The sequence below is a fragment of the Heptranchias perlo genome, chromosome 23 (assembly GCF_035084215.1).
Source record: "Heptranchias perlo isolate sHepPer1 chromosome 23, sHepPer1.hap1, whole genome shotgun sequence".
NCBI classification, from domain to species: domain Eukaryota; kingdom Metazoa; phylum Chordata; class Chondrichthyes; order Hexanchiformes; family Hexanchidae; genus Heptranchias; species Heptranchias perlo.
In genome coordinates this window covers 20,891,624-20,914,746 of record NC_090347.1, presented here as the reverse complement: position 1 = coordinate 20,914,746, position 23,123 = coordinate 20,891,624, and the positions used below count along the sequence as shown (strand labels likewise).

At 37.4% G+C, this 23,123-nt stretch overlaps 1 protein-coding gene across 4 annotated transcripts in view; it reads right to left on the bottom strand.

Moving 5' to 3' along the window:
* Positions 1 to 3,514: 3,514 nt before the first annotated feature.
* gps1 (G protein pathway suppressor 1) overlaps positions 3,515 to 23,123 on the bottom strand; it is a 58,420-nt gene continuing 38,811 nt past the window's right edge. For 3 of the 4 annotated variants that reach the window (XM_068004153.1, XM_068004155.1, XM_068004156.1), the window contains exons 9-14: positions 21,838 to 21,932; positions 17,643 to 17,748; positions 14,889 to 14,969; positions 13,907 to 14,044; positions 10,545 to 10,679; positions 3,515 to 5,529 (exon numbers count right to left, since the gene is read on the bottom strand). In XM_068004153.1, the coding sequence (XP_067860254.1) occupies positions 5,455 to 5,529; positions 10,545 to 10,679; positions 13,907 to 14,044; positions 14,889 to 14,969; positions 17,643 to 17,748; positions 21,838 to 21,932 (630 nt within the window). In that variant the 3' untranslated portion in view covers positions 3,515 to 5,454. Of the gene's footprint in view, positions 5,530 to 6,469; positions 7,244 to 10,544; positions 10,680 to 13,906; positions 14,045 to 14,888; positions 14,970 to 17,642; positions 17,749 to 21,837; positions 21,933 to 23,123 lie in introns of those variants that run through there. The other variant, XM_068004154.1, reaches the window with a different exon arrangement.

Sequence of the window (23,123 nt, the reverse complement as noted above, 5' to 3'; positions counted from 1 at the left end):
AACTGCCAGTATTGTCACATACAATTAATATGCCGTTAAGGATTTTTTAAATGGTGCATTTCATTCACATTTAATTGTGCTTATGAGAATATGAAAAACACAGTATCTATACTCACTTTGTTCTTGTAACCTCCCTCCCATTTCCCCTCGAAAATGAGCTGCACCATTGTGACAGTCCACCATCCACTGTAATACTGTGCAATGATCAGAGATCAAATTCGGTTACTGTTTAAGATACAAATATCTATAATGTTTATGGCCATTTCTTAAAATAATTTTCATCACCAAACTACCATCAATAGATCGACAGCTGATTTTAGAATAAATGAAATTTAGACCCTTCTAAACTGAACCTATAGACCACAGGTATGGTGGCAGAAGAAATTCCTTAAAATATATGAAAGTGTGGAACATATATATACACACACACAATAAGCATGTAACTTTAGGAACAGAAAGTTAGGATATACCCAAGCAGGTACTATTTGGACATAACTTCAATCGAAAGAGATCTGGCCAGCAGTTGTCAAGTATGAGTGCACAGTCGGTATATCAACCACCTACTCTTCTGTCCTTTGTCAACAATGAAATCTAAAGGGCTCCTCTTCCTCAGCACCTTTGGTACATTAGTGCTTCAAAATAATTGCCAAAACAGAGGGTCATTATTAGTTGGATCAAAATAATTGCATGCGATACAACCTTAATATATCAACACTGAAGCACATCCTCCCGCGATAGAGGATTTAATTGAGGAAGGAAATGAGATCTAATCCAAGGCCTTCCCAGATCTAGTTCTAGCTCCAGATTATCTAGGAATATCAGCTGAAAGATTCCATAGAACTGGAGTTGTCAGGATCATTCATAACCTTTATTTCTAGTCTAAGTAAATCGCAACATAGGCTCTATCAATACTTTAAGGATCTTTTGGCAAACAGATCAGCAGATCCTGCATTAGCAGACATAGTCCTGACCAAGGTGCCAGTTGGAACAACTTTAGAAGCAGTGCTCTCCTGAATGACTCAAAGGCAGCTGGGCTAGCAGCATATTGTAATTCTGGCAATGCCAAACTTTTAGGGCACACGATGGAGAAACACTGCCACATTGTGAAAGAGTCTGACGGTGTCACCCTAGTCATACTAAATAACAGTGCTCATATCTAATAAAATGGATTGGTCCCGTCATAGTGCACATCTTCTTGTGCTAAGCAATTCTCTTTCTCAACTGGAGTAACTGTACTTCCTTTTTCTTTTGGATTGCAGGCCCTGTACTGATGACTAACTCCTGGTAAACAGAACTTCAGTGAGCATAGTCATCCGAGCAAGACATCTCGAAGTAGGAATTGAAAAAAATGAATAGGTGAATGTCAGCTGTGTCACAGCACTTTCAATATTAACAATAAACCATTTCAGTAAGAAAGTAATGACATCAATGCCAAAGCTTTGATGGGAGTCAAGATGAGGATGATATTGCACTTCAATTTTTCTAGAACTCGTCTTACTGGGAGACAGAGCTGCAAAATGAAGGAGGTAAAAAAAAAAGATCGCTGGTATGCAAGGAGGACTCCAGTAGGATGAAGATCATATGGCTTCCTACTTCGTAAAATCCTAAAGCATGGTCTTCTAGTGATTTTCTCCTTACCTGGAGGCATGTGGAGAATTAATATGAGGAGTAATGCTAATTTTGTCCAACTCCCAAAAAACAGTACCACTTTTCTAGGAATGAAGCCTGCTCTGAAACTTCCAATCTCTCTCCATTGCTGATAAACATTTCTTTATTCATCTCTCTCCCTACCCCATATCCCTAAAAACAGACACACAAAACTGATTAAAATCATTTCAGGATAAAAGTTAAGACAGAACAAAAAAGTTTCAAAATTAAAAAACACAAAGTTAAGTAGGAAGCATTGTTCTACATAACACAAAGCTAAGGTTATGATTTCACCCTAATCAGATACAGCTAGCTCAAATCCAACTATTCAATCTTACTTGACTTGTAAACATTTAGAGCCACCAAATAGAGATCTTTATTCCTTTTGATGGGTTGGTTGTTAATTAGTCTGAGATGAGAACAATTTTTTAAAAAGCTGGGTCAATTATTTCCCAGCCATATTTATTTGGTTTGTTTGTTAAGTATCCATTTGTCACATTTTTATTCACATACCAATATCTATCAGGAATTCAGTCAAATATTAATAAGATTTTCTGAACCACAATTTTGTTAACTTAAACGTTCTGCAGTAGTCATGGAACATAAAGACTGCCGTTATCTAAAGATTGAGTTGGTAAGTTGAACTTACAGGTTTAAACTAATAAATTAACAGGAATATAATGACCAGAGAGAAAATGTTTTTGGATTTACTGATTGTACATAGGCTATACTTGTGTAAATACACTGTGTCCTATAGAAGGAATCGGTTATTTTGAATCCTGTTTATTCTACGTGACTCACTGAAACTTACCCTGTGTTCATATATACAATGTGTGCCCTAGCAGATTCCATGCAGGGATGACCAAGTCTGAGACTGGAAAACTTTTACACCATAACACCTACAGGGTGAGTAATGGAAAAACCGGGACAAAGGATGAACACGTGATACTGAGGTAAATCTGGCTTTATATTTGTTTGATCCGTTTTAAAACAAATTCAAAATAATCCCGATGTAAACACTCATACATTTTAAATATCGTGCATTAATGTATAAGAAAATATAACCAAAACCGTACCAAATACTGGAGGGTCCTATGTTAAATTTCAACAAGAGAAAGGGCCGATTTTAGTAGCTATGCAAGAAGCCTCAAGTAACATTGGTTTTCTCCTGATTAGTTGCCAATTAGCAGATGTTTCTGTGCTATCAACAGAAACTAACATTTGTCAAATACAAAACCTTGAAAGGAAACAATCATATGTTTTATTAATGCATTTCTGCTCATCTTTTTAAACCATTTCCTGGCTTATCAATGTGACATCCTGCAAGTATATGAAATATTCATCCAAGACTCTACAGAGCAACTAATTTGATCTTTGTGCATTGAAGAGTTTATTTTGCCAAAGATCAAATCAAACAGCTGTATCACTTTAAAATTTGGGATGCATGGGTCAAATATATACTTTGTCAATTTACTCCATGCCATTTACACCATACAGTACCATGTAATTTGCCATAGCTGCAATTTTGGCTGGAAGAAAAAGGGGGAACCTAGATGAGAAAGAGGAAAAGATATTTTTATTTCCTGTCTGAGATGGGGCAAAACCCAGGACCAAGAGGTGGAATGGCACTGTTGCACCTAACACTGCCCATCCCTCCCATGCGAGAGATGAAGATTTCATCATCTATGCCCCAACAAAGAGGGAGGAAAGCAAAATAGAACACAGACTGCCACTCAGTCCCAGGAATTGGAACTATAATTGTAACTGGATGGCTGGGTAGACATCAAGATAATAACTAAAGGGTGGTAATTATTTGTGCTTTTGTCCAGTTTTAAAGGGCAAATAAGCTTGACTTCAGACAACTGCCTCAGTTGTTTAAAATGGCAGCTAGGCCTCCATAACTATTTAATGTTTTTCATATAATTACAAAATTTGATTCTAAATTGGTGTGGAAAACATTGTATTGTTGATCTGTAATGTATTACAGCTGTAACAAGAAATACCATTTCTTTTATTCTGACATGACAATGAGTCAGTCCGCATCACACAGTTTGTACAATTAAAAAGGAACATACAGGAACAAAAAAAGTGAAACTAGTTACTGTATTGCCCATAAACAGAACAGTTAAAAGATCAAGGGACAAAGCTTTCCTCTTTGCTGGTGATGTGTTTATTCTGTGGGTGTGTTCCAAAGATAATTTACAGAAATCAAAACTGAAAACAATAACTTGCAAATGCAGCGCTTCAGGAGCTGTTTGAAGAGCTTGAAATTCCACAAGGCAATACACACCCAAAGAAGAAACCAAATCTCTCACAGAAAACAGTGAGTTCCAAGGGTTAACTTGTGTTAAAGATACAACTCAAGTCCTATCAGCACTCCCATGTTACTATCTTTCACACTTGTAGAAAAAACTTGCAACTCACCATTAATAGTAAGACATTCTCTCTATATATTCTCTATATTTCTAATTTGTGTTTTACTACTACTGCAAAATTGTAATTAAATTTCCTTTTATTAAATAAAATAAACCATATTTTTATTTTGAATGCTGCTTGGGAGTGATGCCAGAGTTGAAGAATTTGTATTATACATACAGAGCATTAAAGTTTAAACTAATGGAGAATTCTTGTCAGAGTTTTTTTTTTAATACTCAAGATTGAGCCAACAATTACTGTAGTAATCTAACAACCAGTTACTGATCATCAACTATGACATCATACACTTTCATGGGAAAATTAGAGACACCAGTCAATAACATTTAGAATAATGACGAAAGGGAACATTTCTTTCCATGGGCATTGTTGAAAAGTGTACTGTGTTGTAAACTGATAATTAGTGAAATTCAAATGGATAATTGAGGAAGGCCCTGATGCTTAAGAAGTCGATTATTGGAATACCAGAGAGTTGTATATTTGAATTCCAGCCTTGACTGACAATTGAATTTGCTATCCTTTAAAGAGTTATGTCAATTCTCATTGGGTTATGAAACACTACCAGGCAGCAGTTGGGGGGGCAGGGAGATGGGGGAAGGAAGGAAACATGCTTCCAGGTTTGCAAACAGAAGTACACATTTCATCAACCAATTACAAAGCAGCACCAATGGTAGCCATGCAGGAATCTATGGCACAGCCACCCCACCCTCTTTGGCTGAAGGAAAAAATGTGGCAGTGGAAAAGAAGAATTTTAAAATGACAAAAAAAAACAATGGGAATTTTTAATAAAACCTCAGTGTAATTACTTTTTTATATCACTGTGACAAGTCTTTAAAAAGTACTTTTCAACAATGCCTCTAGAATGAATAGAATATCGCACCAATGATAGTCACTGCTTTTACTTTACTTGTGCGAGAGGCTCCCATAACCCACTCATCTCTGCTCCATTCCATGGTCATGGGCCTTTACCACTCATGAACTAACAGTAACGCATTCACTGGTACAATATCCTCCATTTATTATTCCATCGCTCTTTTCACAGTTTTGTAGAAACTAAAACCATGCCACTCGACTGTTCAGAGCTCTCTCCCACAGATATCACAATTAGGATCCTGCAAATAATTAAAAAAATGTTTTTAAGTAAAGATTTGGATCCTGTGGCACACAGTTCATCTTCCTCTTTAATCCAAAGGATTTTTTGTTTAACTTAAACAACAAAACTTTCTTCGTGCCCCCAAAAACAGCAGGATAGAGGTTCACTTCTACAATTGTTTGAATTTCTTTAAAGCCAAAAAGCAGTTCTTTGTTGATAGAACTGTGGAAGGCAAAGCACACAGCGTTCGTTGGTTCTTCTTTAACAGGGTCTTTATTTCTTTACATATTGGTGCTCATTCGGGTTTGACTGTTTGCAGAATTAAGTTCACCTTGGCTTCCTTCTCGTGGAGGGGACTGTAGAGAAATAAAAAACATCAATTAACAGTGGACGGTCATGGCTTTAAGTACCAGGTTGCTTGTCCTGTATCCAAAACAAGTTGGAACACATCTATATTAATAAATAACTGTAAATAAATTACAAGGCATAATTCAATGTGTGGGCTCACATGATCATAGACTATTGCAAAATTAAGCTTTAACTAAACAAAGGAAATATCGTACAATCTTTCAAGCTTGCATTTATCAGGTCAAAAACAGCCAGACCGAAACAATGGTGCCTTGTGAATATTATCTGAACCTAGAAACTGATTTATATCCTTTAGCTCCAGGAATTTAATATTAACACAATTCATTTTGTGAATAAGGTTAGTTTCCTTACCATTAAATATTGGTTACAAAGTAAAAGTGTCAAGGGAATAAGGTATTATAGCTGACTGTGAAGTTCAATCTCAAGGACAACAGCATCACATTAATAATTACAGTGGTGTTACAAGTTGTTCTCCTCCTCCCATAAAGCTGTTTGCTGGGTTATTTACTAATTAGTACACAAGTTACAGTGCAATACCTGTTCACACATGGTATTTAAATCTAGCTGAAAGCATCACATATCATAGGACAAAATTAGTGATTGTCTGAAATTAGGTCTTATCTGTTAAGACACCAATCAAATATCTGATTGATTAAATGTGAACAAATCAAAAGCAATTTGATTCAGTAATTGCCAATGAACAAAAAAATCAAATTAAAATCACTCAAATTTTTTTTTAAGGTTACCTATCTCTAACTGATAAGCAGCAGGAATCAACCAGTCCAATGTCTCCAAAAGTTTTGTGTAGTTAATTTAAATTGCCATCTTGAGTTTTTTCCCCCAGCTGAAAATTTGCCAGTAAAAGTAACATTTGTAACATAAAATTCTATAAAAATGAAACAATTCTGAATAAAATGCTCACTCAGATTTTTCTGTACAACACTGTAAATAGGGGGACAGTAGTGTAGACTGCTGCTCGGTGGGAGGGGGACACTTATTGATTACAGGCGCAGCTGGGTTACAGTAAGAGGAGATCGCATTTGACCCGCAGGCTGGAATGGATAAGGGGGTACTGTGGGAAGTCTGGGCAGTCAAACAGTCTGAAGTGCAGGAGATTCAGTGGACTTTAGGCACATGGCAGCTGAACGAGTGGTGGGGTCAGAAAATTACATTGGCAGGCAGGGTACAATTGGGGTAATATGGTCAATCAAGTGAGCAGGCGAGGGATTTCTTTGGTGATTGCTAGAAAGGAGAACAGTCAGCCAGCAGGGTGGGGTGGCAGGAAATCTAGGAGAGTTGTAGAGAGGTAATGTGTTTTAAAAAAGAAACGACCCACACCAACATGGCTGCTGGCTGAGAGAATGGGACTTCAGAGAAATAGGTTCCCCCACAGTGACATTTGATAGCCAAACCATGCAACTTATTTTAGCATTAAATGTCAGTGTACTATCAGCTGTTGTTTTAGCAGTTAACAACGTGTGACATTTGACACTGAAAACTTCTATCACTGTGCCACCTACAGGCATAATTGGCATTGCTTTCAAATGTTGACATTTATATTACACAGAGCCTGACAGGAGTTTGCCACGCATTTTGAAATGGGATGTGGCGACCCACTCAGCACTTTTAATATATAATAGATGCTACAAACCTCATTTCCAGTAGTACGTCCTCAGCTTACTGAAGAAAGCAAGATGGCAGCTGAAAGGATTGTCAAAAGATATTTGAAGCAATTTGATTGGTTCGCCTTTTTGTTTGTCTTTTAAAATCAGTCACTGTTGCTGACTGCCCATTTTTGATTCATAGTTATTTCAACTTCATGTTTTTCATTCCTACTCATTACTTGCTGATTGGCACAGCCCCTACCTGTTCAGTTGTGATGTCGCTCTTTTAAGAATACAAAATCTGAGTCAACAAAGTGCAGAAATTTCAATATATGCACATGACCGCAGAGGGAACTATTTACAATATCAGCTAACATGGGGGCCAGGAAGGGAAGTTTGGTGATCAGCAGTTTAGTGGGAATAGGGTCGAGAGAGCAGGAGGTAGGTCTCATGATGAGGGACAAGATGAGCTTGGAAAGGGAATGAGGGGAGATAGGAGAGAAGCTAGAGAAAGATGCGAGTTCAGTGCTAGGGTAGGGAGAAACTATATGGGTAGTTTGGTTTTGTACTTCTCAGTATTTATATTTCTTTCTGTATTCATGTCTTCCTTTCTTTCATTCATTGTGTCTGGTGTCTCCTTAATTTATACACTATTTCTCTCTCTCTCCACTCATTCACACACTATGTCTCTCTTACTCAGTCATGCACTGTGTCTGCCTTTCTCTCTTTCCCCCCAACCCCTCTCTTGCATATTGTATCTAACTTTCTCAATCACTCTCTCTTTCTCAGTCTGTAAAGATGATCATTTGAAAGTAGTGTTCATGTCAAAACTTACCGTCAAAAAGTTCCAAAGTTCACGGCTCATCAAGTTTTGAATCTTCAGGTAAAACTAAAAACTCAATTACTGTAATAGCTTGAAGAATGCCAGGCTTCGAATAGCAGTGCAGAATGATTGCAGAGAATCATATTGATGCATGTAAGGAGTTTTCTCCACAGTGTTTGCACATTCAGACTGCAGCATGCAGGGAGTTGTTGCTATCTCTTCAGTTGAGAAGTATTAGCTCCGGGAGCTAAGAACTCCCGGTTCTCGAGAGGTGTAGAGTCCTCCAACAGTATCCTTTCATAGGCACAATACAAACACAAACCACTGTTGTGTTTTTAAGTTTAGCCATTTCCTTTAAATGTTCAAATTTTTTTGGCTTCATTATGTTACACATCTTATTTCCAGTATTAAGTTTCTCAGCTAGTGATAGCGGATGAAAGGATTTTCGAAAAAATATTTGGAGTGATTTCATTGACTCATTTTTTTTTAAAAAACTGTCCATTTTAAATTTTAGTTTTTTGAATTTCATGATTGGTGGTTTTGAACATCTGCATACTACTTGCTCATTGGTATGTTCCTTACCCATTCAGTTGTGAGTTAATGCTGCTTTATGAAATTTAAATTTAAGCAAGTCATGTTTGACGCAGTAATTTCCAGTGACATCCTTATTGTGATAGACCAGACCGTGAGCAGATGTACAGATTTTATATAAATAGATACACTAGCAAATTTCCTGTGGCATTGCTCTCAGTAATTCATGGGATGCATCATTTTATAAGGAAAAGATGATTACACCATGTAAAACATGCAGCTAAAGTGTAGGTTTGTGTTTCTTTAAGGATGTAACGTCTAATTGATGTTAAGTAAACTTTGGGTGAATTAATTCAAATGCTAATCGCTATTCAGGCAGGAGGTTAGAATTCTGGCTTTGTTTGTGGGAAGGTTAGATGAGAGCCTACAGTCATTGTGGCTCTGTTATTATATGTTTCTTAGGAGTTTTCCAGTACATTGCATTGACATTTATTTATTTGCACTTTTTAAAAGTGTGGTACAGAAATTTGAATTAGACAGTGTGACGTCTTAAGTGTGAAAGGAAGATCATGCATACATGAAGTTTTTATATTATGACTATTTTCCATTACTCATGATAAATCTTTCTGTTTCTAAAGTCAGTTAGAGGTTATGGATAATCTCACTCCTGTATCAATAAGGCATTTTGTTATTTTGTGCATGGCAAATGGTTGGCTTTATGTATAGTATGCACCTCCTATAAGCAACATACTTGCTTCCTGTCACATCGGACTCGGTGAACAATGTGATGCGATTGATAGTACAAATGCACATCACTAGAATTATACCAGGAACAAGGCTATAGTTTTGAAGCAAGGCTTAAAAACTTTTTTTTCACTGGAACCGAGAACATTAAGGCACAGAGTCTAAGAGTTACTCAAAATTGTGGCAGGTTTTGAGAGGGTAAATAGTGGAAGAGTGTTTCCATTGGTTGGCAAATCAGTAAAAGGGGGGTACAGATGGATTATCACTGGAAGGACAAAGTGGAAAGAAAGAAGAATTTTTTTTCAGAAGGTTATTACAACACAGAATGCTTTACCATACCTGCCACTGAGGCAGAGACCACTTCATTAAAAAGGAATTGGATAAATACTTGGAGGAAAAAATATAAAAAGGGTAAGGGGAAAGGGCAGAGAAATGGAACTAGAGGTCCAGCTGAAAAGCTACCACTGGAGCAGGCAAGATGAGCCGGATGGTCTCATTTTGTGCTATAAATAATTAATGTTTTGATTTTTTTTGAAGTGCAGAATGTTTTTGTGTGGTTGGCTACACCAGAGGCTGCCATTTTGAAAATGAATTCACATTGTGATAATGGATGAAGTTTCATTCAGTGTGACATTAATTTCACTTATCCTGTCGAACCATTTCTTAAAATTTTACAGACCAAGCTCCCATTAGTATTTTGAAAAATAGGAACTACTAAGCAACTGGCAAACATTATATGGCATAAAAAGCAAATTATTTAAAAGTTTTAATATTTAGGACCTATACTTATAGTCCTTGAAACTTGAGCCATGTAACATATTTTTGGAGGGGGGGTGAGGAGGGGAAATCAGTATATTCTATCAAGGAAAGGTTTATTGAAATGGCATAAAAAAAACAAATGTACTTGAAAATTTATGATTGCTTTTTATTTGTTTATTGCACAATACTTTAACCATATGACTGTAGCAGTCATCAAAATATTGTTTAATTATAGCAAAAGACTGGTAAATTTAATTCCAACATTTGAAATGGACTAGACTGCATCATAATATCTAGCCGTAACTTCCATGGGAAGAGTCAAATATTGACTGTTTCAGAAGTACTAGTTGAATAAACGTTACAAGCTTTAAATTAGTGGGAACACAGAATGGACATTGTGACTACCTGTACTTTTTTCAGGTACATAATATTTTCAGCTAATGTCGGCATTCAATTTGCATTATAGTAATTCCACTAACAGTTAGGCTGACACTGAAACTGTATAATACCTTGATATAGTTATCATTTAATGCCCAAGTACCTTAACGTGGATTTGATTGCGCAGAATAGCAGCTCGGAGTATCATGGCTTTTGCTCTTCTTTGGAACTCTTTGCCCATCTGCAAGGACTTTTCAAATGTTGTGCTGCGTTGATCTACATCCCTGGCATACAGAATCTGTGACCAATAAAAAAAAATCAGTTTAAATATCCTCTTGTCCATTTTTATTTCAGACACAGAACTCCAAAGTAAGGATACTACTATTCCATGATCTATACATCATCAAATAGTGTGTTGGTTGACAAAGTATGTAGATGAACTAAAATCAATATTGCATCATGGTCCAGGCCCCACGCAGGGCAGGTTACATTCTGGTCATTTTGCATATTATGCAAATAAAAATAAGCAATAAATCTTAGTGCTTTGTTGCTTGAAATGACACTGGGCATCTAATGCAGAACAATCAATATTAATTTGCTCTTCAAGAGATACCTGACACCATTGAGTGACTTCACTGAGAGCATTATTTAAAAGCAGAAAAACGTAGGAATCAAAAAAAGACATCCAGCCCATATTACAAGACCTGATCTGACAAATTATTTTTTTGGTGTTAGACTTGTATTAGCAGTTTAATGACAAAACAATTATTTAAGATTTATCTTCTTGCAGTCAATTCTGATGTTTTTTCTTAAAGTTGTAAAATTTAATGCCATCTATCTATACCTCTTGAGCAAATGCGTCAACTATGCTACATAATCAAACCATTTTGTAAAGCAGTGATTCTAAAAAGATGAATGCTGATGTGTGTAACCACAGCATGGGAAATGCTTCTCCAGGTCACAGAAGAATATCAAATATTTGAATGTTCTTATGTATGACAATTTGTGTTGCCAAAAGAAAATAGTTTAGGCTTTTGGGACCTCTTTCAGGAGCTGCTTTTGCGAAAGAGCTGTAATTTGCAGTACTGTTCTCAAGTAAAATAAGATATAGTCACTAAACTACTTGAAGCTGAAATGCCTTTTAAAATCAGCACTGGGTTCATGTGGCAAATCTTAGAAAGAGAGAGAATGATTAATTTAGGCATGATGTCTGCAATACCAGTGAATGTGCACGTAAAAGCAGTTAACTACCTTACATCCAGTTCCCACCCTTTACCTAGAGTGGCCTCTGAATTACCAGCAATTATTTTGAATGGAGGTTTGGATGTGGAGGAAGATCATTAACTTCTAGCACAAATAACAGAGTCCTTTCACAATCAACGGAATCCTAAGATTTCACCTTAGCAGAGTGTTAGTGCATAAAAATACAGCTCCGTGGACTTGTGGGGGAAAAACCCATGACTTCACATGGCAAGATCTCTATCTGGCCATTTGTGTAGCTTCAGGCAGTTGGTTCGAATGATACTAGCAGAAGCTCACAAATATTTGCAACTATTTAGTGGGGCAAGTGCATGGAGGGTTAAAGTAGGACAACTTCACAAGATAATTACAGATGAGTAAGACCATATGGCCAATTATAGCTCATCTACCCAGAAAGATCTTACATTGCTCCCATTGCAGCATCTAAATGTTTCTTTAACAATTGAGGTTTTTGCTTCCACTGTTCTATTCAGGAGCCCATTCCATGTATTGATCACTCTGAAGAATTTCCTGATATCAGTCCAAAATTTACATTTAGAACCTGTGTCCCTTTGTCCTCTTTTAATTTAATTTAAAGTAATATTCCGGATTTACCTTTTCCATACCATTAACTATCTTATTTACCTCTACAAGATTCACTTTCAGACATCTTTTTAGGCTGAAACGCCCACTGTCTTCAGTTATTCCTCATAACTCAGACCATTGACACATCTTGATTAGTCTTGTGGCACTTCTCTGCACTGCCTCCAACACTTGAATATCTCCCTTGTTCCTTGATGACCAGAACTGGTTACAGTACTCAAGGTGCAGTCTGATCAGAGTACTGTATAGTTTAAATCACAACTTTCTCCTGGTATATTCTACTGTTTTAGCCTTGTAGTTTAATACTCTATTGACTTTATTGATTGCTGTACCGCACTGCTTGAGCATAGAGCAGAGACCTCCAAGTCTCCTTCGACTTCATCCATTGCAATTTCAACACCATTTACTAAGTACGTCATGTATTTTTCCTTCCTATGTGCAGTAATTCACGCTTGCCTGCATTAAATTTCATCTGCCATTTTTCTGCCCACTTACACATTTTGTACAAAACGTTCTGCAATTTCTGAGCCCGCTTCCTTCGATTCCAGTGCTCCTCCTAATTTGGCAACATCTGCAATTTTTACTACTTTGCATTGATTTTCTGAATCCAAGTCACTGATTAAATTAGGAACAATAGTGGTCTCAACATTGATCCATAGGATACCCTACTCAGTGCCAGTACCTCTCCCTTTACCTACTCCACCCACCCCCTCCGCCGACATACTCGGACATTAAGAAGTACCCAATGTTTTTTTTAAACCTTGAGACAATTACTTATCCATTTCCAAGGTTTATCCTGGAACCCCACAGCTCTGAATTTAACTTTTGTGTGGAACTTTATCAAATGTCTTTTGGAAATCTAAATATACCAACTTTGGAAAAAGCGAAGAGTATAAAAAGAAAATACTTCCTCACAGCTCAAGCAGCAACAGTTAATTTCTAGAAAGCTACTAATACTACAGCCAGTTAAGAAAATTCTCTTACAAAAAGCAGAACCTTTATGGGCTTGAGAACATGAGCGTGGAAAAGTGAATTGTAATGCTCATTCATTCTTAGAGTTAGTTGTAATTTGGCCTGTAATTGTTCCAATTAACTAGCACACTAAGATCCTCTACATATTTATTACATGGTAAGCAATTATTTCAAGCTTTGTATATTAAGTTTTTGACACTCTGCAGCAAAGTTCAAGCATTGTAGGATACTGCATCGTGCTTAAGCAATTAGTCAGAATAGACATGAGAAACAAGGAATAGAATAGGAAAAAAAGGTGCAGTCAGTCTTGCCTTGTGACATTTTGAATTCCCAGAGCTGCTGATAGGGAACAAAAGGTCATAAAAAGAGACAGTACTCATGACAATTCTTCCAAAGTAAAATCTCATTGTTAATACTGCAAATTGAACTTAACCTTTGCAGCAGCTCTTCCACATTCTCAAACCAAAACAAAGGAGGGGATGATAATGGAAGGACGATCCCATCTTAATTATCGCAGGTGCAGAGTAGGCAATGGCATAAACACCAATAGTAATTAATACCATAGCAGATTTTGCATTGCTGTAAATGTACAAAAGCAGCATTCAATTCAGAAAACCAGTTTACAAAGAAGTGATCTCTGAATGCCACAGTATTTCCTATGTTAGTGAATTTTTTAATCCATATTAAATAGAGATGACAGCAAGGACTCACCTTGCTATGTGAATCAATTCTACCATTGATTAATCCCTCCAGGATAAGATGCGTCAACTCATCCTCCAGTGCACCCACTGTGGTGTTGAAAGAAATGGCCATCTTGTTCATGTCAGCAGAAACATATGGGCTGAAATACTAAAAATACATAATGCCTTTTAGGCAGGGCAGGCAAAATCCAACATTACAGATCACAGATTTACTAAAAAGATAATATTTAGACATATTGTTGATCATGTCTCCACAGTTTAAAACTACCCATTAATTCTTGAGACTCAGCATGTCCTACAACAATTGAAAATGTAAACTGTGATTTCAGAAATATGTTTTGAGCAATTTGGTAGATTTCCCAATTTACTGTATGTAGAAGCACAAAAAGCTGCTTCATCCTAAATGTTTCACAAATGCTGCGATCAGCTCAACGAAAACAAACGAACTAACATGAAAATAAACACCTTGGTGGCATCCTAGACTGTTCCTCATGCTGTTTGCTTCTTAGCTCACATTATTAACAATGTGAGGGCTTTTTTCCCCATTTGGAAAACCTGGATGAAGACCCATGGTCTTTAGTACAGGATGCCACCAAAGTTTAAAAGAAGAGGATGAAGTAAATCAGGAAGTAGTCATTAGGTGACAATTTTAAAAGCCTGAAGATTGTAGGAAGAAGGAAACTCTGTGCACCTAACTATCATCTCATTTTTATTGCCTATTTATTGTCACTTAATGAAGGCAAGGACAAGAATTTATTACAATATAATTTTGTAGAGATTTTTAAAATTACATTTCACAATTAAAACAGTCTACCAAACTTCAAATCAGGCTGATGTGGCCAAGAAGTGGCACAATCAGAATACAAACAAACAGGACTCATTGAAAAGAACTGAATTATTACAAAAAATAATAAAAAGCAGAATACTTCATAACAGAAATAATTAAGAGCCTTAGTTACTAAGTGGTACCTGGTGGTATCTTCTCGTCATACCTGAATGAGGGCTCTGTTCCTAATTTGTGTGTAGAGTGTTTTGACGTGTGGAGCTAGGTACATGTCCAGTAGAAGGTTGTCCTGTGAGGAGGGGAGGGAGGGAAGGGGAGAGCGTGTGAGAGAATAAAACAGAAAAAAAAACACATGCAATGAATGAACAAGCAAGCGATCATTACTGCATGAAACAATTAAAAACTTTTCCTAGTCACATGAAGAAATACAAGAAGGGAAAACCACTGGGTACATCCGTCCCTTCATGAGATTTTAATCCTGAAACACAACTCTTAGTTCCTGGCCCCTTCATATAGCAACTAAAGACAAGAAAGCATAAAATTATAAAAGGAAACCCAAAATAGGATTTTTACCAGGTTTCCTTAAAGACAAGAAAACCTGCAAATTTATGCATATTATAAATGTACAGAATAACAAGAAAATCCAGGGATTGAGAGCGCAAAATCTAAACTGATTTGAAGAATAAGTAACATGCCTAAAGTGGAATAAATCTGTATTTCTCATTCATTTGTTATCCTCTTTGAGGTGGGGCATTAGGCCGTGCCCATTTAAAATGAAGTGACTAAAATCTTTACAAACTGAATGTCCTTTGCAGCTAAATCCAAACAATGCTTGGTTAAAACGTAAGAACTCCACATGGTCCAAATGTCGTCTGGTGCAAACAGTCTGAAATGGACAGCAAAGTCTTTCTAGTACAGAAACCACTAATACTGTTGTTTCTTACAACCTTTTTCAAGGACCTAGTTAATGATGAAACAAGGATTCAGTGCATTGTACAAACAAGCACAGATATGGTCCAAGTAGCTAGTGGTCTTCAGACATTACTAAGTAATCACAAATGTTGTCTCAGCTCCTGGCAGCCACACAGCTTTCTTCCCTACTTCAGAAACTGTAGTAGGATTGTCATGGTTGATGGATCCAAGGTTACAAACTCCATTCCCTCTCAAGGTGGAAGAATTGTACCCTTAGGGTTCTCTCAATACAAGCATTGAGAAGCTCGGGTCTAACTCATGAAACTCATACTGAGAAACAGAAGCAAAGGTCTACTGTCCCGATATACTAAGTCAGATTCAGCTGCAAAATGACCTGACCCATTTCCTGTCCAGGTAAGTACCATTTGGTCAGAGAAGTGTCTCAATCTGGATCAGTACCAGATTCAGCCCACCTTGCTGTGCTTGAATTCCTATATAAACTTTCCCTGTGCCATAAAATCAATGGCAATGTGGATTTTGACATACACTCTGAGTTCAAATCATCTTTCAATTCTTTGATGATTTCCCTCAAGAGTTGGCATGAGAGGTACTAGGCTTGACCACAAAACAAGTTGCCTCCACTATTTAATTTTAACACCTTCTCAAGCTACCTTCTGAAGCCAAGACTAAGATAGGAACATAGGAACAGGAGTAGGCCGTTCAGCCCCTCGAGCCTGTTACACCATTCAATTAGATCATGACAGATCTGTACCTCAACTCCATTTACCCACCGTTGATCCATAACTCTTGATACCCTTACCTAATAAAATCTGTTGATCTCAATTTTGAAAAATTCAATTGACATGGCATCCACAGCCTTTTTGGGAGAGAATTCCACATTTCACTACCCTTTGTGTGAAAAAATTACTTCCTAATTTCACTCCTGAAATGGCCTAGCTCTAATTTTAAGATCATGACCCCTTGTTCTAGATTCTTCCGCCAGAGGAAATAACTTCTCTGTATCTACTTTATCCAATCCGTTTATCATTTTAAACACCTCAACTAGATCACCCCTCAACCTTTTAAACTCAAGGGAATAAAACCCAAGTTTATGCAACCTGCCTTCATAATTTAACCCTTAAAGCCCCAGTATCATTTATATAAATTATATCCTTCCTGATGTGCAGTGCCCAGAGCTGAATGCATTACTCCAGATGGGGTTTGACCAAGGCACTGTACAACTGAAGCATAACTTCCTCCCCTTTGTATTCCAGCCCTTTTAAAATAAAGACTAACATTCCATTAGCCTTTTTGATTACTTTTTGTACCTGTGCACCAGCTTTTAGCGATTTCTGTACCTGGACATCCAAATACCTTCGTTTCTCCAGTTTCTAGTCTCTCGCCATTAGGAAAATATTCCGAATTGTCTTACTTGGATCCAAAGTGGATTACCCCACCATGAGAATTTTTAAGTCAAATATATTGAATTATAATTCATAGAGCACAAGCTAAATGTAGACATAATATTGTCAAAATGAACTGATGCCAACAGAAGAAAAACCTGGAGGTAAATCAAGGAATGTTCTACTTTGCTGAAATTTTTTGTAAGAAGGGACCTGCATGAGTTGCCATATAGGACAGCAAGATTATCCGTTATTCACTATGCTGAATGGTCCATGTGACATCCATGTGCACAACAGTGACTAGAGGTTCATATGTTCAAATATGTAATACTACTTGTTTCTTTCATCCACGTGCAACACTATTGAGAGCTAATGGGAGTGTATATCGCAGCATCTGCATTAATGCAAGCATTTATGCTTATGTAAATGAATGATAGGTACCTGTGTACATATGCAACTGAGAAAATATGCAAACTGTTTTATATGTGCATATGTGAGCCTGTTGATTCATGGATAAGTAAGAACCTGTGAATGCAAGTGTATGGGGAGAATGTGTATGAAAGAACAACAAAAAACACCCACTCCTGGATCATCCTGTTTTTACAAAAGAATTACATTTTCTGATTTACTCAGAGATTCTGACTCACCTTCATTTCATCTAACATTTTCAAACAGGAAGCATATTTTGACTCATAAAACTTGAAGATGATGTCTCGGACTTGCGGCTCCAATTCAAGGAATAACTTAAAAGAGCTTGCAGTGGAGAAAAATAAATGTTAAGATCAGAGGTTGCTCTAAAGATTCATCAGTTTACTAACAACTCAATATCCAGTGACAAATTTAATTTTTCATTTGCAATAACAATGGCATAGAATAATGGTCTTTCTCTGCAGATTCCATTTCACATATATTCACGTTAGTTTGGTACAGATAAATTTTAACAGCATCACAATTCACCCTCATTCCATTTCCCCCCCTTTTAGGTTGATTCAGGAATGCACCATTTCTCAGCTGATACAGGGTTTCTAGGCTTTTGTATGCCACTCTTGAGCCAAGTAAAGGTGCAAAATGCCAGACTACCTTTTATTGCACATATAAATTTAAACTATGTTATAATACTCAACGAGATGCAAAAGTTCAAGAGTCTGTTACTCTGTACTACATTTTGGAATTTTTTGATAATTTTTCCACAAAAAGGTTTTGGGGAAAATAAAGTTACATTTAAATGTTGGGTTTTTAAAAGCGAAGTGTACTTACACAAGTTTTTAAAAATAGCACCGAAATGAAAGGTGGTTAAAAGGCATTGAAATTGCTTCCCCTGAGACTATTACATGAAGACAAGATTTTCTTATTGAATCATAATTGTTGCTCTACATTTCACTTGCAAATTGTGAAATAATGCAGCTTAATAATTTTTATCTGGCCTCACCTTACAATGTGTTATTGCAGGAATTGGAGAGGCGTATGGGGGTCCCCCACCCCCATACAAAAGACATGAATATTCAGTTTATATGTGGAGGGGAATGCATGGTTATATTCCGTGGGATACACTATTGTATAAGAAGATATCAAGCATTTCGGGCACATCTTTAAATGTAAGGCCCTCAGATTGCTTACAGGAATGGCCAGCAACACTGTACTGAGAGAATATCTAAGGCAAGACCCGAAACATATAATACTCTGACATAGCAGTCCAGAGGCCAGTTCCAGTGAGAATGCATCTGACAATAGTTGGCAGATCATTTTCAATGGACATATGAACTTAAGGAAATATAGCAGACATCAGGTCTCAAATTGCCTTGCAAAATGTGAGTAAATACAATTTTTTGCTCATTAAAGCCCTGTTAAAGGTCATTAATGATGAACTTGTGCTGTACTCCACAATGCATAAATTTAAAGTGAGTATTTTATTTCAGGTCATAACCCACAACCCTCCAACTCATGAGACGAGAGAACTACCACTGAGTGGTACAAAGTGCATTAGGTGGCTCAGACTCAAAGAAGCCATGATTAAGATGTGTCAGCTGATCCCACAAAGACCTGGAGGAACAGTCAAACACCTGCAATGCACTACCAGAAGCAATGACTTTCATTACTGCCCTCAACTTTAATCGGATATCCGATGAGTCAGCCACTTTGTTTGCCTTTGGACAAGTGGCATTTTCTTTGCAGAAAGAATCATAACCTGCAGGCTGTAGTAAAAGTGAATTAATTTTATTCATTTGTACAGTGGCAGTGGTGCATATGTTTAATTCGTTTTGCTGGTGCACTTGCCTCTTGTGTTTTGTGATCTTCTTTATGCTAGTTGTTTATGTGTACTGTTACAAAGTTTGTCTACAAAAACAATTTCAAAGCAATTAATGGTGTTTGAGCATTTAGGAATGTTTCTGAGAGGCAAAAAGGCACTATTATAAATTTTTCCTTGAATACTAAACTAAAGGAAGTTTAGCAGGGAACGTACACAAAAAGTCCTGATTGGGGGGGCATAACTACTACCTGTCCCTACAATTAACCCTTATGTGCTGGCAAAAGTGCTAAGGATTTCCTTTGCTGCTGTCACTTTTTGCAGCGTCACATGGTGGTACAGAACTCCAACTAACATGAATGCCAACTGGCTGTTCATGTGCTACTCCACACATGCCAATGTTGGAGGACATCTCAAGGCTGTTCAGTCTGACAGAATACAGAATAGTAACATCAATAAGGTCTCAAAATCGCTTGATCATGATGTTCTGTAACTGTTTTCAAAGTGAGTTGAAGTCAGCATGGACTCCATCTTGGAGTTTGGATTCTAAAGCCTCTTTGACGAGAGATGTTTATCCTATGCTTATGGCTTGTGTAACTGAGGTCACCACTGCAGAAGTCACTGATGTTCGGTTTTCAAAAGCAGACTGCAGTGCAAACAACCACAACTTCATTACATTACTTATGTAGAAAATGGCAGAGTGTACCTGGGTGTTAGACCCCTCCAACCTACAAAGGCTACCTTTTGTTGTCATGTGCAAAGAGGCAAGTTACTTAGTGTGATCTCTATGCTGTACCAGCCTCTCTACATAGCAGATCCATCCCTTTCACACAGAGGGTGGTAGGGGTCTGGAACTCACTGCCTGAAAGGGTGGTAGAGGCAGGAACCCTCAACTCATTTAAAAAGTACCTGGACGTGCACCTGAAGTGCCATGACCGACAAGGCTACGAACCAAGTGCTGGAAAGTGGGACTAGGCTGGGTGGCTCATTTTCGGCTGGTGCCAACACGATGGGCCAAATGGCCGCCTCCTGTGCTGTAAATTTTCTATGATTCTATGATCCACTAATGTCTGTATCCACATGCAACTCAGGGGGGACCCAAAGCACTCTGGATCTCTGCACTGTACCAAGAGGCCCTTCATCAACCATCAACATTGCTACCTCTTTCTCACCGATGCTTGGTGACTCACTCAGCGAGCCCTCCTGAACATCACTATCTACTTTTCCTGCAGTGTATGTGTCTGTGTTGGTGTCTGATGCAAGTGGAATGAAGAAGGTTGGATAAAGGTTCTAGTGAGTTGTGCTCTTCAGGTTGAGCTGGGCATCAAGGGGATTCTCCTTGTTCTGTCAAAAGAGAAGATAGTGCAGTATGAATAAATAAGCACACGTCTATCCATTTGGGTACTGTAATGTCATTACATGCACGATAATGCATTTGTACACAAGGTGCTGATGTGACATCATGCAAAGCACTGAACACACAAGTAATACAATACATACCACAAGTGCTGTGCTCTCTTCCAATCTCTCGAGACAATACACACTTCCAAGCTCCTCTTTAGAAATTCAACTATGCTTTCCACATATGCTGTATATGTGATCAATCACCTGTTCCATGCTATGCTCTCCAGTTATGGGTCAGTTTTGCCTTTAAACATAAGAGCAGTGGTGATTGAGAAAGGTACATGTGGTACATTCATGCGGTACAGTCTTTTTATTATGACGTATAATGTAATTTACATATGCCTGCTATTTTAACTACCACCACCTTTCTGGCTAGACCTTGTTCACATTTCTCTGCATTAGTACAATGTTTTGGCATAAATCTTCTACTGATCCTTCCCTTCGTGTACATACATACATACATACATACACACACACACACATATATATATATATATATATATATATATCCTGTGCTGCTACCGTATAATAATATTTACTTTTCACTTTTATGCTCTTTTTAAAGCCATCCCAACTTCTTTTGGACCTCCTGCCAGGTCCTCCGATTTACCAATACCATGTTTACTCGTCATCTAAGAGTCAAATTGCCACTTGTTGCCTCTTTTGCCCAGTTGGGGGCTCTCCATCCCCACCAAAGTGTTCTCATATTTCTCCATTACAGCAGCTACCAATACCTCTGGAGCCTGTTTTGAAATATCAGACTTTTCAAACTTGCATCAAGCCATTCTACACAAAAACAATTGAGCACTCCACAAAGGAGCAAAGGAATGTTGATATTTATAATATATTTATATTAAGTGACTCATTAACTACCTGAGAAGTATTGAGCATCAATATTACAGGCACAGTGATTAACTGCTTTTTTCATTTTCATTTTCATTAATGAAGCCACATTCTCAGTAATCATAGGCTTCTAAACTGCTTGCTCCAGTGACTTTTTGAGCGGCTCATTAATTACTAAGAAAACCAGGTATATCTCCCAATTTTTCCAGAAAGGGGAAAATATAACTGAAAAAGTGATCAAGCCACTTCTCTTAAATAAAAGTGTGCCTCCCTAATAACTTTCTTCTTGTAAAATGAAGAGAGGCCCACACCCTTGGAGAGTCTACTATAGAAGCCAACATTATCTTCACCTGCTGGAGATGACATTCCTTTGCAGTTCCTGTCTATCAAAAGTGGCCAGTGCACAAAGTCCTCCATAAACTGCTACATTGCTAGGAGACAGCAGCTGAAAGAAAACAAAAAACACAGGTCAGGTTGAACTTAAGTTCAGGTGGGTGTTTTTCAAACCTGAATACAGCTTTGCTTCACTATTTTAAAGTTATTGTTATATCAATTCAACCATTTCTAAATCTTCAGAAAACCAAAAATTTAAAAGGGAAAGGGTAGTCTTTTGGGAGGAGTAATTATAATAAAGTACATTTCTCCCTCTACCCTTAAAAAAATTGAAAATCTTCTGAATGTTAGGAGAAATATTACTCACAATTAGACCCTGTCTTACTGAAGTAAACTGGACCAGAGCCCATTTGGTAGATCAAAAATGTAGTAGGGCCAGAGTTCTAATATGTTAATTATAAAACAAATCTAAAGTAATTAATTTTCTTCCTGTTAATAGCTATAGCCGGGGCCTTTGGTTAAAAAATTGACTTTTAGTAAACTGCAGTCTAGTAGAACACAGTCCTACTGCACTAATATTGTGTTGCACTATGAAGACCTACAATTTCAGGTTGGGCTGACGCCCTCAGAAATCACACTCAGCATGATGTTGGCCACAAGCTCTAGGAGCAGAGTGAATTCATATCTGTGGAATTAGCATCCCTTTGATTCTTACCAACACTCTGCTGATACTGAATTATTTAAAAGGTTATCACTTTGGATCAACATCCAGAAGCAAGCATGCCAACATCACAGGCATTCAGCTAATAGTGCCCATGATTGACGTCATTTCAGCTTATCCGAGGTCGTCCACCCAACTCAAGATATTAGGTACCCAAAATTGCACAGTACAATGTTAATAAATAATATTTAAGAGGCTTTTAACAAAAGTGTATGGTGATCTTCCTTGGTATTTTAAATACTTTCACATAGGACATAAAATTTCAGTGACAATTTGCAACATTAAATTTAATCAAGAGGAAATTCTACTGTCCCTACTTTGCACAGCATTCAAACCTTTGAGGATGGACCAATTCAAAATAATATATTTACAACTAACTTGTTCACCCTTCTGGTGTCATCTCCCACACATAATTTTATTATATCTGTCCTTTCAAAGCAGTTAGATGGAAGTCCTCACAGTTCCATCTAAATGGATAAAGCAATTAAAATCTTCACTAATGGTTACACGAGAATTCATTACAAAAGATGCCCAAATAATTCTATCGTGGTTTTTATTACAAGATGTTTCATCCTGACAGTT